Here is a 14,499-nt window from a genome sequence, read left to right on the forward strand (position 1 = left end):
CACATATGCACAGAATGATAAAATATCGGTTTCCTATAATCAGTATTTGCACAAAGCAAATGCATGCATGGTCACTGACAGCACCTCTTTGGCGTCTTGCTTACATATAAATTCCAATATGTATTAGAAATACGTTGAAGGAATAATATCATCCTGCAAACACTTATAATGAGGGTTCACAGATTGTAGAAATGGATGAAAATCCGTCTGCAGGCTTGAAAAAAAGGCTTTAAAAAAATCACACAGAGACCCGCTGCAACCACGTTGGAGGTGGAGCTTGAAAGCGTTTGTCTGGTTCCGCACTCGCCTCACTGTGGTCGCGATAGCGCCGGATGATCGTCCGATACAGGGGAGAAATGAGAGAGCAGGGTCACCGTTGAGGAAGTGAAATGATAACATAACGGCGTCTCGACTTAAACGTTTGCCCGTTGTCTTCGTTCACTGGACTGCAATGCCGCCACAGCGAGTATTCGCCCTGCCGAGGCAACAATCTCTGCTGCTGCCTGCGGTCATCAACCCGTTTATTCAAGACACCACACTGACCAAAGCTGCTATAATAAAAGTGAGTATGGCATTCTGGATCTATGGTCATGTAAAGGCTTGCTTTTGCAGAATATTATCATCGCTATACAGCTCACACACACACACACACATCTGATGTGTGAGATTACACACACACACACACACACACACACACACACACATACACACAGGCTGCAGTGTAACCAGGGCCGATAATCTTCTCCAACGAGGCTTTGACAATCTGCTTGTAAAGCACAAACAATGAGAGCCGTTGTGTGCTTTCTAGAAAAGCTGTCCAGTGGTGAGGATTTCCAGACTCGTGCATATGTTTGCTCTGAAAAATTTCAACAGCCAGCCCGCAGTTAACCCTGACAGCAGTCTTCCCTTAAATGGTATAGGCCTGCAATTTATGATGTGTGTGTGTGTGTGCCCCTCTCCATGCAGTGTGTCCTCCTGGGAATCTTCCTGGTCCCTATTCGGGCCATCCTTCTGTCCCTGGTTCTGATGGTGACATGGCCAGTAGCTGTCATAACAACCCTCAACCACCCACTGAAAGGAGCTGTGGAACCAATGACAGGCTGGAGACGGTAACTAGGATGCAAACAGCCTTCCCAAGGAGCTACCACACACACCTCACACACACCTCACACACACCTCACACCCACCAGATCCTTCAGACTCGCATCATGTTTCATGTCCTTGTGAATACCAGACTCACTTAATCACAACACAGCTTAATAACGTTTGCACAGTACAGCTGCCTTACTTAAATCACTTTTGTTTACATACATAATATTATTTCTTTTCCACTTGGTTGCTAAAGTAAATTGAGCGTGGCCGAATGCATGCAAAGTTACCCAGGCTATGGTGTTAGAAACACACTTACACATTGTTTTTCACTTCCTTCTACCAGTGCAGCGGCATGCAAAAGTTTTATGTATGCAAAGCAGCTGCATTTACAAACACTGTGACAATATGTATTTTGACTGCTACGCCTACAAAGAGGGAGTTGGCCTCTAATATTCTTTTTTTTTTGTAGGTGAGCCAAACTATTCAGTGCATGGCAAAACATAGCTCAAAAAACTGCACTAAACTCTTACATGTTACTTAAAGCAAAGAAGAAGAAAGTAAGCAGAAGCAATGTATTTCCTGGGTTCATAAACTGGACAGGAAAACACAGTGGCAGCAGCATATTCTCAAAATAATAGCTCCTGACGTGGCTTGAAGAATGTGCAGCAGCTGGCATTACTACCGAATAATGTTGCTTTAGATCATATCTGCACCACAAGCATTACTTAAGCTCAGCTCCCCTCAGTTCTGAGAAAAGAAAGAGTTAGTGATGTTTGAGGGCTAAATAAAAGAATTCATAGATTGACGAAATGAAATGTCTAGTAGTGATTGAATTGCTGTGTTTTACTTCCGATTATAAAACGGGGTGCAGCCTTTTCAACTGTTCAACTGTGCAGATAGCAGATGCTGTATGCACAGGGAGAAGCGCTACAGCTAACAGGAACATTCTTGTGACCTTAGGCCCCAGCTTTTTAAACGATTATGACCAAAGATGGTGAAGGCGACGGAAACGAGAGAGAAGCTTATCTTTCTCCCCTACTTATTGCTTTGCTGTGAACAGGCTCAGATATTCTCTGGGGAGGGGTTAAATAACTGAAGCTTTGGTTTTACAATGAAAGGACAAGATTATTAAATAGTCAAATTTCACAATCTTGTAGTATTTATTAAATTGAGAACATGGTGCTTCAAGTAATAGTGTTTGTGATGTTACCATTGAATCTGAACAAAACTCCAAATGGCAGCCTGCGTTGCTCTTTTTTGCTCTGGGCCTTCTGCTTATTTAAGCAGTCGATATGTGAGCCATAACAATGTGATCAGCTGACAGTGTATCCCGGTGTTGTTGATGCTTTGTGTTTTCGGGGGAAGCTCTAGACTCTCCAAACTGTTGCGTCACATTCATCTTCCTGCTCCATTGAGCAGAAAGATGAATGCAGCTTATAACAGATGTTTGCATACTCTTGACAAATATTTAAAAAGTTCCACATTATTATTCATAATTCTGTCTGAATCTATACGATGACATCCTTCCCTTCCTCTAGTTTATGAGGAAGTGACTGCTGATTGTAAAATTCAAGAAAAGTACAAAATGGTGTAATTCTTCCTGTTACTGAAACACTTCTGCTCAGTCCATTTGTTAAAAAAAAACACTGCCGCATGACCCTTAAGGTGATAATAATTAACCAAGAGACATTTTAACATGGCTGATAACAGTGTGAAACAAAGTAGTGCAATTTGAGCTACACATCAACATTTTTCTCAATCTCCTAAACTCAGTAATCTAAAACGTGGTGGTCTTTTCCAGGTTCATGTGTCGGAGAGTGATGGCGGCTTTGGGGAGGACTTACTACTTCTGCATGGGCTTCAGAGTGGTGGTCAAGGGCAAGCAAGTCAACAGCAGTGAGGCCCCCATCCTGGCTGTGGCCCCACACTCCACCTTTTTTGATGGGATTGTGTGTATTGTTGCAGGCCTGCCCTCCACCGTCTCACGTGTTGAGAATCTGGCTACACCCATCTTTGGCAGTGAGATACTTATCATTTGCTTTCCTGTGCTATCATTAACAGGAAAGGAATGTGTGTTTGTGGGGGCTTTCTGATTCTCTCAACCTCGTGTGTGTGCGTGTCTGCGTGTGTGTGTGTGTGTGTGTGTGTGTGTGTGTGTGTTCGCTCATGTTTTGTATTGACTGCAAACACCTTTTAGGTACATTGATCTTAATTACAGGAAGCTTGTTATGTAGGCCTATGAAATGCAAAGTTCTTATCTTATACTGCCTATTGGATAAAATCCCAATATGACAATAAAGATGTACAATTAACCAAGGCCCGCCCATTAAAGTGACAGTAAACAAGACAAAACATTAGTATTTTCCTCTTCTAGGAGTATACGGTAATGTTTGTGTTTTGCCCCCTCTCTAGGGCTTGTGCGCTGTCTTCAGCCAGTGCTGGTGTCCAGAAAGGACCCAGACTCCAGGAAGAATACAATCCAGGAGATTGAAAGCAGAGCCAAGTCAGGAGGCCGCTGGCCACAGGTCTGTCCCAACACACAAACCCCCCCCCCCAGCAAAAGTTCCCCTAATATTTACCTTGTATTCACACTTATTATAGCTGTAGAGACAACATTTTTTTTAACACTTATCATGCAATTAGCCAAAGCACATACAGTGTTTACTCAACAACAAGAACCATTATTTCAAAAGCAGACTTTGCAGGTTGCAAGTCTTCTTGATAATACTTGTCATTTTAACATTTAGTAATGATGCTTTGTTTCCTCAGGTTTTGATATTTCCAGAGGGAACGTGCACAAATCGCTCATGTCTCATCACCTTCAAACAAGGTAAGAAATTAAATAAAAAAATTATGTAATGTACAGTAAATGTATATGTGCAACAAGGAAATTTATAACAGAAAAAATATAATTCCTTCTGCTGCTTATACCACATGAAGTATTTCAGTTAATATACTAAAGGAAAAAAAGTGAATAGTTCATAACATGTCCCCCTTAACTTAAATCGAATCAACTAAGCGGAATGGTTTAACAATAGGAAGAACACTCGATACTACACTGCTCCATTCATTCATTACATGATGTGGTTTGTGCATTGACATGTTGTTTATGTCTTTCACACTCTCTTCCCCTCCTCTAGGTGCTTTTATTCCCGGGGTCCCTGTGCAGCCTGTGATTATGAGATATCCCAACAAACTGGTGAGCGATTGTGATTGTAATAAAGCGTTAATATGTTTCTCCCCACATATCGAGAGACAAATTCATAAAGGGGCCACATTGGACCAGTTTGCACAGAAGATAATTACATTGAGGCAGAGTCAGAGATGAAATGCATCCTGTTACTGTACACACAGTGAATTACAGTATTGATAATTAGTTTATCCATCCAAGCAGAAGCACATGGATTTCTCAGATAGCTGAATCTGCACATCTTTTCGGTGACATTGTTGGCATCCTCTCAAGTTGTTCGCCATTTCGGTTTTTATGAATTTGGCTGGCTGAACTGTCCAACTGCAAAGTCCCAATAAGAGTCTGATAGCAACAGTATACAAACGGCTGTATCACACAACACCGTGTATACCGTTGTATCTCAGTGTTAATGTTTTATGAAGCTTTATGCATGTCTTCCAGGATACCGTGTCTTGGACTTGGCAGGGTTTCAGCTCGTAAGTATGCTTGCTACATGTTCTTATGTTTCACTTATAGTATGCACGTTTTCTGAAGGTGGTGTCTGCTGCTACTTTTTCTTAGACAATAAACGTGATTATAACACGATAACAGCAACATTACTGCCTTGTACTGCAACAACTATTGTACTGCGGGATCGATATATGTGGCCGACTGTCCTTCTTGTTTTATGTGCAGGAGGACGCTGCTGCTTCTAACTCTGTGCCAGCTGTACACCACAGTAGAGATAGAGGTAACAGGGATTCCCAATATGTTCATCTTACTATTATGGCAAAGATTCTACAAACTGTTTTTCTTTGGATATAAATACTGAATTATTTTTTGTAGATTAAAAAGCAAAAAGAGGGAATTTCTTCAAATATGACACAACTTTGTCTCAAGGAGGAACTGATTAGATTTTGAAAGAGTCAAAAGTCATTGTCACTGTGACCTCACGTCTGTCCCATTCTTGTGAATGTGATATCTCCGGAACGACTGAAAGGAATTTCATTACATTTCGTACAAACATCCACTTGAACTCAAACGGGGACCTGATTATAATTTGGTGGTCAAAAGTCACTGGGACCTCACAAAACGCAGTTTTTGCAATAACTATAAAATGTATTATTATGTTAGTTGTGATAATTTTGCACAAATGTCTAATACGATGACGTGATGACATTTTGGAAAGACATGGATGTAAACTGCATTTTGACTGGTTGGTGGAGGCATTCAACCGCGTTCAGCTTTATTGGTAGTATCAGTGACATCCTCTGCCAGTGTGTAGAGTGTGTAGCCTTAATTTACAGCGCATTCTCCAAGATACTATATCAAACTAAGCACAACACACGTTTCCTGCATTCAGGGATTTGGTTTCCATGCAAAGATTTAGGAGTTTACTTTCTGCTTGACCTTCCATGTGACATTTTTTGCCCGTTTTCTCTGTTTTTGCAGTTCCTGCCAACGCATATCCCCACAGAGGAGGAGAAGAAAAGCCCTCCTCTGTTTGCTAGCAGAGTGCGAGAAACTATGGCCCAGTAAGTGTTAATTGGTCTGAAATGCACATTCCACTGTGTATTGCTCAAGCACACACAAGTTGATATGCTTATACAGTTAATGCATACAATGTAAAACACATATGGAGTACATGTAAGTTGATGAGCCAATTAAATAAGTGGTTCGTGGTGGAGAGTATGCTGTTTAATACAATGGCCATGGTTTATATTGAACCAATAATTCTGCTTTCTGACTGATATTAGAACTACTATAATGTACAATGAGTCTGGTTATTGCATTCCTCTGATCTGTCTGACTGTTGCATGTCTTCCTGGCCTGTTGCATCCGGCTCTTTAAGAGCATCACGGGCCTTTGAGCTGACCCCTGTATGTGCAAACTGTCTGCTTTCAGGACTTTGGGAGTTCCAGTGACAGACCACACATACGAAGACTGCCGCCTGATGATCTCAGCTGGTGAGCTAACGCTGCCCATGGAGGCCGGCCTGGTTGAGTTCACCAAAATTAGCCGTAAACTCAAGTAAGAACATTTCACTTAAGTACACTGTAGGCATCGCCAGGCAGGGACATCAACAATTACAAAATGTGGCTTGAGAGTTGTTGTTTTTATGTCGTGACAACCAATGTAGCTCAAAAGAAATTATGCAAAATGCAAAGTATGACAGAGTATGACGTACACCACAACCTCCTCATTGTGCACTGCTCTCTCAGTCTGAAGTGGGACAATGTGAAGAAGGAGCTGGAGGGCTTTGCAGCAATTGCCAGCTCTTGTAAAGGGGGACGGATCACCATCGAGGAGTTTGCCAGATTCCTGAAGCTGCCTGTCAACCCAGCCCTTGAGGAGCTGTTTGCATTGTTTGACAGGGTGAGAGACATGCATATCAAATAGTTCCGTTAGCTGTTAGCCAAACACACCGTCCAAAACGATAACCGTGTGCAAACTGTTTTCGCCCAACTGTGTCTCTGGCCACAGCGTAGCAGGACAAACACAGGTTCACAGTCACTCAGTCGAGGACACACACACACACACACACACACACACACACACACACACACACACACACACACACACACACACACACACACACACACACACACGACCGAATACATAACCTCTCCCCAGGTTTACGCCTGGCTGAGATAATAACACTTAAATACTGAATTTCCTTTGGTTGACACACAGATTGGAATAAATCTTAGTACAGTCAAACTGGCCCTAACACATACTGCACGAAGCTATTATGCCCTTTAAATATTATGGTTGACAACATAATGCACAACAATCTTAATATTCAATTTACAGAATTGCATACATATTACATCACGGCATTTCAGGTGTACCGATTAAAGTAACATTGGGAGGACATCATGGTGTGGGTTCAGGATTTATACAGCCTGAGAGGAAACTAATATCAAAGTAGTTTGGCCTCTGTCACTGGTATGTCGACCAGAGGTTTGAGTGTAAAGCATAAAAACAGCCCTTTTACATCCAGTTCAATGAGTATCCTTTTTCCTCTGAAATACTATGACTCATCGTTTTCCAGTAACAGAGAATAGCGAGTTATAGAAATCACTTATGCTATTAAACATATATTACCCTTGAAATTCCCCATCCTCCTTTTAACATTCAAAACTGTTGATGCCAGACTAAACTCTTTTTCTAGACCATAAAGGATTAAATACCATCCATCACAATAATATCTGTACATTTACAGACTCAAGTATTTTTTATCGCTGTCTCTTTTTCCCCGTCTAGAACGGAGATGGCACCATAGACTTCAGAGAGTATGTTATCGGCGTGACCATCTTGTGTCGACCAGCTAATACAGAAGATGTGCTTCGAATGGCTTTCCAGGTACACAGTAATATTCTTTCTGACATTGCACTGTTGTATTTTAATGCACACTGAATACAAATATACAGAAATGTGTATGGTAGCATCCATCTTTAATCAGGTCACCCAAGCGAGTGCTCCTTAAGACTGCTTTGTGCGTGCGAATAATCGCCACTGTATCACAAATGTTCCATATTGATCATGCTGATTGGATTCCTGCAGATATTTCTTGGATTTTATGACACAATCCTTGGTAAATTGAAGTTATAACGCTTTATATAACTATAAAAAGAAAATATTAAGATAACAATAAAATAACAGAATGCAAAAGTACTAAGACTAAGCTGAAACAGCCAGCCCTGCCTTTAGCTGACATTCGAGCACAGCAGACAGTACTGTAGGAAGCACAGAAGCAGCATTCAGAGAGGCTTGGATAATGTCAAGTTAACAATGTCTGTCTTTTGTGGAGAGCATGGAGTCATTTTGCTGGCCATAAGGTCAGATGTGGTTTTGGACAAACTGCTGGTGTTTATGTAATGTGAAGTGAAATGTTGTTTTTTCTGACTTCTGAATTTAGTTTTTTTGTTTTTTCTTACCCGCCTACCTATTTCCACACCCTCAATAACCAGTATTTTTCTTGAACATGCCACAATTTGAAAGTGAAATATATTGTTTTCCATTTCTGTCCTCTCTCATGCAGCTGTTTGATATAGATGAGGATGAGAAAATCACCCGAGAGGAGTTTACTTCTCTGCTGCGCTCAGCTCTGGGTGTGTCCAATCTTAACATGGCCAAACTCTTTAAGGAGATTGATGCTGACGGCTCTGGTTTCATCTCCTTCAGTGAGTAGACACGGACGCTACATTTTGTTCTTCTAAGCTCCTTTTGTATTTCCAACGGCATATTATGGAATGGGAATATGTACAATAAATATCAACAGCATTATTGTTTGTACCTCTCTTATCCTGAGCTACAATGTATCCTGAGGTTTTTTCTCTGTGCCTGTGTTTCTTCAGCTGAATTTCAAGACTTTGCCATGACCCACCCGGAGTACGCCAAGCTCTTCTCCACCTACCTGGAGCTACAGAGATACCAAGCTATCCAGGAGGCGAGTCCAGGTGATCTGGAATTATCCGGTCAGACCAGTTCAGCTGAAAAACAGGAAGACAGCACCTCTGACAAAAAAGATGACTGAGGATGACTGAACTCTCCTTGACTGCTCTGAGAGACAGAACACTGTAGCCACTGCACTGAAAAGGAAAAAACACAAGTGTCATCTGCCTTCTGACTTTAAGCAGATTCAAGTCATTTGCCACAGCAGATCCACATTATAGTTTGTGTGCTTGCCTTTTTATATATAGTTTTTAGAGTGCTTCTATTTTCAATTTTAGTGCCTTATAGAGATTTCCAAGAACCACTCCCTCAAGTCACTGCACAAGAAATGTCATATTGCAGACTTTTAAATCCCTAAGGTTTTGTGTGTGGGTGTGTTATGGTTATGTGTAAACAATAAAATAAATTAAAATGTAATCCTAGGATGGAAATATGTCAGAAAAGTCACATGGGCCCTCACTGTTATAAGGTGCTAAATTAAAAATTCAGAGCATTAACATAGCAGCAAACAACCATTCGCTATGTAAAGATATAGTGGAGTAATGGCGTCCTGAGCAAAGAATGAAGACACACTTCTGTAGATGTTGTAATCCAAGCTTCTCTGTGCTTCGTTTACGTAGCCGGTCTGGTGGCGGACATGCCCGTGCATGTTAGTCCCAGTGCGCTCATACAGCGGTTACAGCTGATAACAGCGTCCTGACCCGCGGCCTTGTTGCGGAAGCAAAACGCCTATCCTCCGGTTTCCCTCCGGGCTAACACTCTTAACTCTGTAAGCACTGTTGCCGTTGTTTGCACCGTTAGCGTTGTTAGCAACAGACGTTGCCATGTTGAGAGCCCTGTGGAGGCAATCCATCACAGATATGCTCTGGATTTTGAATTTAGCGCCTTTAACTTTAGACGCCCTGCAATCTTTAGAAGTGTAAAGTTAGTGACAGCGTTTCATGATATACTTAATCTGACTCACCATGTTTTTCACTTCGATACATCATTCGGTGTATCCTGAGCTTACCCTAGCTTGGACTTAGATGAACGTAGCTTTGTGTACCTTCTCCTTTGTCTCTGTAGTCTTCTGTAAATGAGTAAAGAAAAATTGCCAAACCAACACCTTTTTAAATTTAAGCAAAGAGTCCATGTGCTTCTGTGTTGCAGTATAATTAATGTACAGTAAGCTTTATTAAGATCTCTCCAATTTGGCAAACCCACAGATGTTCTGTATTAAAACTATGTCTACGAAGAGCATACATGCTGTGCATTACACTTTTTTTCAGTGCTCAGGGACACGGACCTTGTAAGACGGCTGTATAATTAGCCAGAGGTTTGCTTTGCATGTGTATCTATTTGCATTTCTACTGAAGACTGTTGTTGCTGAGACAGCAGCACATCTATGTAGCTTTAAGTTTACTAAAGCAAATCAACCACTGAAAAATAGGGCAATTTGTGAGCAAAAAGGCAACAGTGCTTCTTCACAACATCATATCCCAGTGGGGTATGCTTTCAGATTAACTAGCGGCACTGTTATTTATTTAGCAAGGCGCATTGCAATTATGTGATTCTTTTTTTTTTGTTAACACTGCAAAGTTTGCTTTTTAAAATAAAACAAAGAGTACAATTTTAATATTGCCGGCATTTTTATATTCACCACTGAGAGAACTAATGACTTCTGTAGATTTTGTCTTTAATGAAGCGAGGTGCAATAAAGGGGCTATGGAAGTACTTCTGATTCTCTAAACCACCACCAGGTGCCAGTAGTTACCTACAATAATTCCATTATGTGTGTGTTTGCTGTTCTTATACTTTCAAGTATCAGTTTGAATTTTACTCATTGTATCATTTGAGACTGTATTTTAAATTAACGGTAGTGCTAGACAACAATGATGTTTAAATTCAAATCAGATTTACGGTATTGGTGAGGGTAAAATAATCCATGAGTGTGCAAATGTTGCAATTAATCATAAGGCACTGAAACTGAAGATAAGGCACGATATGAATGACTGTCATCACCTTTATACTTTAATACCAGCAGACAAATTAAGTTGATCTTTGATCTTGAATATACACATTTCAATGTACAAAAACCAGAGCAATTTCTTAATTGTGTTTCTACGACTTATGTGCTATAATTGCTCAATTTATCTGCATTGCATTTCTTCATTTGACTTTTTTGTGACCCAACCAGTTTTCATTGTGAGGGTGGAAGAAGACTAGAAACAATATAAAATGGGAATGTGAAACTTGGAGAGCAATGTAATATATGTATTAATTCTTTACCATAAAAGTTTCCATATACTATATGTGATTTTTTTCAATTTGAAGGTCATTTTCCCCCCATAAGTGTTCTAGTTATTTCTATAACATGTGTGTGATGGTTTCTGACTATTTTATATCTGAGCCAGGGTTCCAAACGTTATGAACAACTTCCTTCTTTGATCTACATTTCAGCCTGGAAACTGTGATCTCATCAATACCGATGCCTGGAGTTTTACTTACTTATTATTAAATTTGTGCATTTGCACTCCAGAACAAAGACCAAGTGTATATAACTAAATAATAATGATTCAAAAAAGGGGTTGCATCAGTATTAATCAATAAATATTTTTCCCAGTCGGAGGTGGGGACGGTTATGGTGGAGGCATTGGTTAATTAGATAAGATGGTCAAATTTTAACAGTTGTTTCATAGATGTTATACTAAAAAGTAAAGAAAATATATTTTACGTTTTGTGTGTTGATTATGCAAAGATGTAATTATATTTTTTCACTTTACTTAAAGCAAAGAACTAAGAGTAACTTAAAACCACAGTTTGATGTGTTATAAAAGTGATAATGCATCGTAAAAAGATTATAATGTATTACAACAATGTATTACAACAAGGACAATTTAAATACACTGTCATTGATTGACCAGCAATTATCAAGTATTACGATGCTTGACCTTATGTCAATATAAGATGCTTTGTAATGTGTTATGATTATTGTTATAGAACATTATGGATATTTATGAGTGCATATAACTAAAATCATACAGTGATATGAGCAGATTTATATAATTTATATTTAAAATATGGATAACTTTTTCTAATCTCACACATAGTACGGTCTTAATAATTCTGATGTCTTTGTTGATGAGTGATGAAGGGTGGTAGCTTGAGGACAGAGTAGGATCATTGTCAGGTTTGAGGAGAACTGCCGAATTCATGTGGCGGGATGTTGGGCTTTGTAACTTTCTGTTATTGTCTTAATGAATAATGGCGTGGTCCAAAAGTGCTTGTAAAATTCAGTGGGGAAACCATCTGATGCAGGTGTTTTGTTATTCGATATGGCTTGAAGTGCTTTCTCTCAGTCTTCTAGCCTAATGGGTCAGTCCAAGATATCTTCTTGAGGTTCTGTTATCTTGGGGAGATCTATATTGTCAAAGAATGTGTTTATTGTAGGAGTTTGGCAATTTGGTTGCTATAGAAAGTTTGAATTGTTGATTTGCCAGATATTCTCCTGATTGTGTTGTCATTGTGTTCAAAGTAGTTATGTTTTAGCCTTTGTATTAAAAACGGTGTTGTCTTATTTAGGCTGTAATAAAGTTTGTCCCTGGGAGTTCTTTTTTTCCTTCTTTCTTTAATATATCAGATTTATAAGATGCCATTCCGTTCTCCTACTCTCTGCTTACGTTCTTTTTTTAATTGTTTTTGATCTTCCCTTCCCTTCTTTTTTTTCCTTTCGTTATTGGTGGAGCACAGGATTATTTAGGATGCTAATACAAACACATGGCAAATTTGAATGTGTTCACACGCACACACAAAAAAATAAAAAGTTGTCTTGCTCCATATGCACAGAGGAGGCTGAAAGGAATGATGGAGAGCGGGTCGCTTCATTAAAAGCCCGCTGTTAGACAAACTGTGATTACCAGCTGTGATTTCCAACTTCAATTTGTTTTAACCTTTTCAAACGTACAGAGGCTCATTTCATTTTAATCAAAATTGATGAGATGGCATGGAATCAATTAAGTGACATTGTTGCCGCGCTGACAACAGTGCGACTCCTTCCCTACCCACAGCTCCCACTCTCTTCTATGGCCCCCCCCGCCTCCCTCTTTCCTCTGCATGGCTGTTGTATATTGCTGTATCTACTTCAGCCCTGCCTGGGGGGGTGATCCTGTCGCAGTAGATTGTGAGAGATATGTGTTGGTAATGCAATTTGGTCTCCTCAGGACCGGAGTGAGTGAACAGCCTATTTGTTGCTGGACACGGGCCTCATACGGATGGGGAGGGGGGGGGGGGGGACTCACTGGTCCAGGCTGGAAGGAAAGGTCAGAACAGACAGACCTCGCAGTTTAACAGATGTGACAGTACTGTGTGTCTCAATTGAACCAGGTAGCCATGCTTCCTCAGGCCAAATGAGTCTCAGTGGCTACTGCACAAGTTCAGACCAAGTCAGCTATTTATTCCTAATTTCTTTTTAGGGTATTTCACTTATTGTATGGAGTTAATGGCTTCATATAAAAGAGGGTATATACTGTAATGTATTGTAACAAGGTAATACATTAACTTAAGCTAATGCTCCCGTCCACTGTGAGTATGAACACATATCTCTAACTATACAGAACATACAGACTTTGCTTCAGATGCAAGTTTTACCTGCATGACTATGATATAACAGACTGAGTCATTGGCAGTATAATAGTTCAAGAGACAATTATTTATTTTTTTAAGTGAAAAGCAATTGGGCCACGCTAGCGCAAAGACATTTTAGGAGCGTTACATAAAAGGAATAAATTATTTTTGCTTTATGTTCCTATAGAATAGACCTTCCTGCTTATAACAACAGGATACCTGGCTGTGTATATACAGTCCTGTGAGCCCTCCTTTGTCCTGCATGACGAACAAGGATGTATGTCTTCAAACATTTAACACAGTGTGCATCAACATTACAGGATAAAGGTTAGTTGCTGGCTAGGACTACTGAGTGAAAACAAATACTGTAAACAGTAGATAAGGAGAGGAAATGTCAAGTACAGTCAAACGGTTCTCTCCTATTCGTCACACGACTGAAACAATGCCTTTGTTAAGTAATATATTCAATGCTTAGTTGAGTGAAATATTTAAACCCAAGAGGCCTGGTTTGTCATGGCAGTATCAATCCTCCAATGGAAATATTCTAGAAGTCTAGTACATCATTTTATAGAACATTTTCTTTAATCCAGCATTACACATTGGGTATTTTGGCAAACTTTCAAACTTTGGGATGTCCAGTATCATAGATTTCTCTGAATTTGAACAATGCTTGGCAACATGAGATACCTTTGTAATTATGGTCCCACTGCTCTGTCCTCTAATGCCGGCTTCTGTCCAGCTACTCGGTGCAAAGAGTTCATTAAACTCTGATGAGTGTTTGCTTCTATAGACGCTGCCTTGGTGTGGATATCTACACATTTATTGATGTCAGTCATGAGCTTACAAACACACACCCACACAACACACACACACACACACACGCCCAGCCCACATAAAACACACACACACACACACACACACACACACACACACACACACACACACACACACACACACACACACACACACACACACACACACACACACACACACAACATTGACTCCTGCAGTTTTGAGCCTGGCAAGCTGTCTCCTTCAGCCCTTCGGGGAGTTCCTCCAAACCTCATTGTTACGTTTCCTTATCACACCATATGACACCTTGTTGACTTTCTCTCTCCTATTATTCTCTCAGGAAAGGGATTGTTCCTCATTTCCTGTGTGATGGTTTATAGAAACAG

General features: G+C 40.2%; 1 protein-coding gene across 1 annotated transcript; it reads left to right on the forward strand.

Moving 5' to 3' along the window:
* Window positions 1-306: 306 nt before the first annotated feature.
* On the forward strand, window positions 307-11,005 carry lpcat2 (lysophosphatidylcholine acyltransferase 2). The gene is made up of 14 exons (XM_068730612.1): window positions 307-562; window positions 967-1,109; window positions 2,894-3,111; window positions 3,505-3,617; window positions 3,862-3,922; window positions 4,233-4,291; window positions 4,724-4,758; window positions 4,958-5,012; window positions 5,714-5,796; window positions 6,167-6,292; window positions 6,484-6,637; window positions 7,529-7,627; window positions 8,307-8,448; window positions 8,623-11,005. The coding sequence occupies exons 1-14, from the start codon at window positions 452-454 to the stop codon at window positions 8,799-8,801; spliced, it is 1,578 nt and encodes a 525-aa protein (XP_068586713.1). The 5' UTR covers window positions 307-451; the 3' UTR covers window positions 8,802-11,005.
* Window positions 11,006-14,499: the final 3,494 nt, after the last annotated feature.

The sequence above is a fragment of the Cebidichthys violaceus genome, unplaced genomic scaffold, assembly GCF_023349555.1.
Source record: "Cebidichthys violaceus isolate CVI_PGR_0920_01 unplaced genomic scaffold, fCebVio1.0.p SCAF_5, whole genome shotgun sequence".
Classification (NCBI taxonomy): Eukaryota; Metazoa; Chordata; class Actinopteri; order Perciformes; family Stichaeidae; genus Cebidichthys; species Cebidichthys violaceus.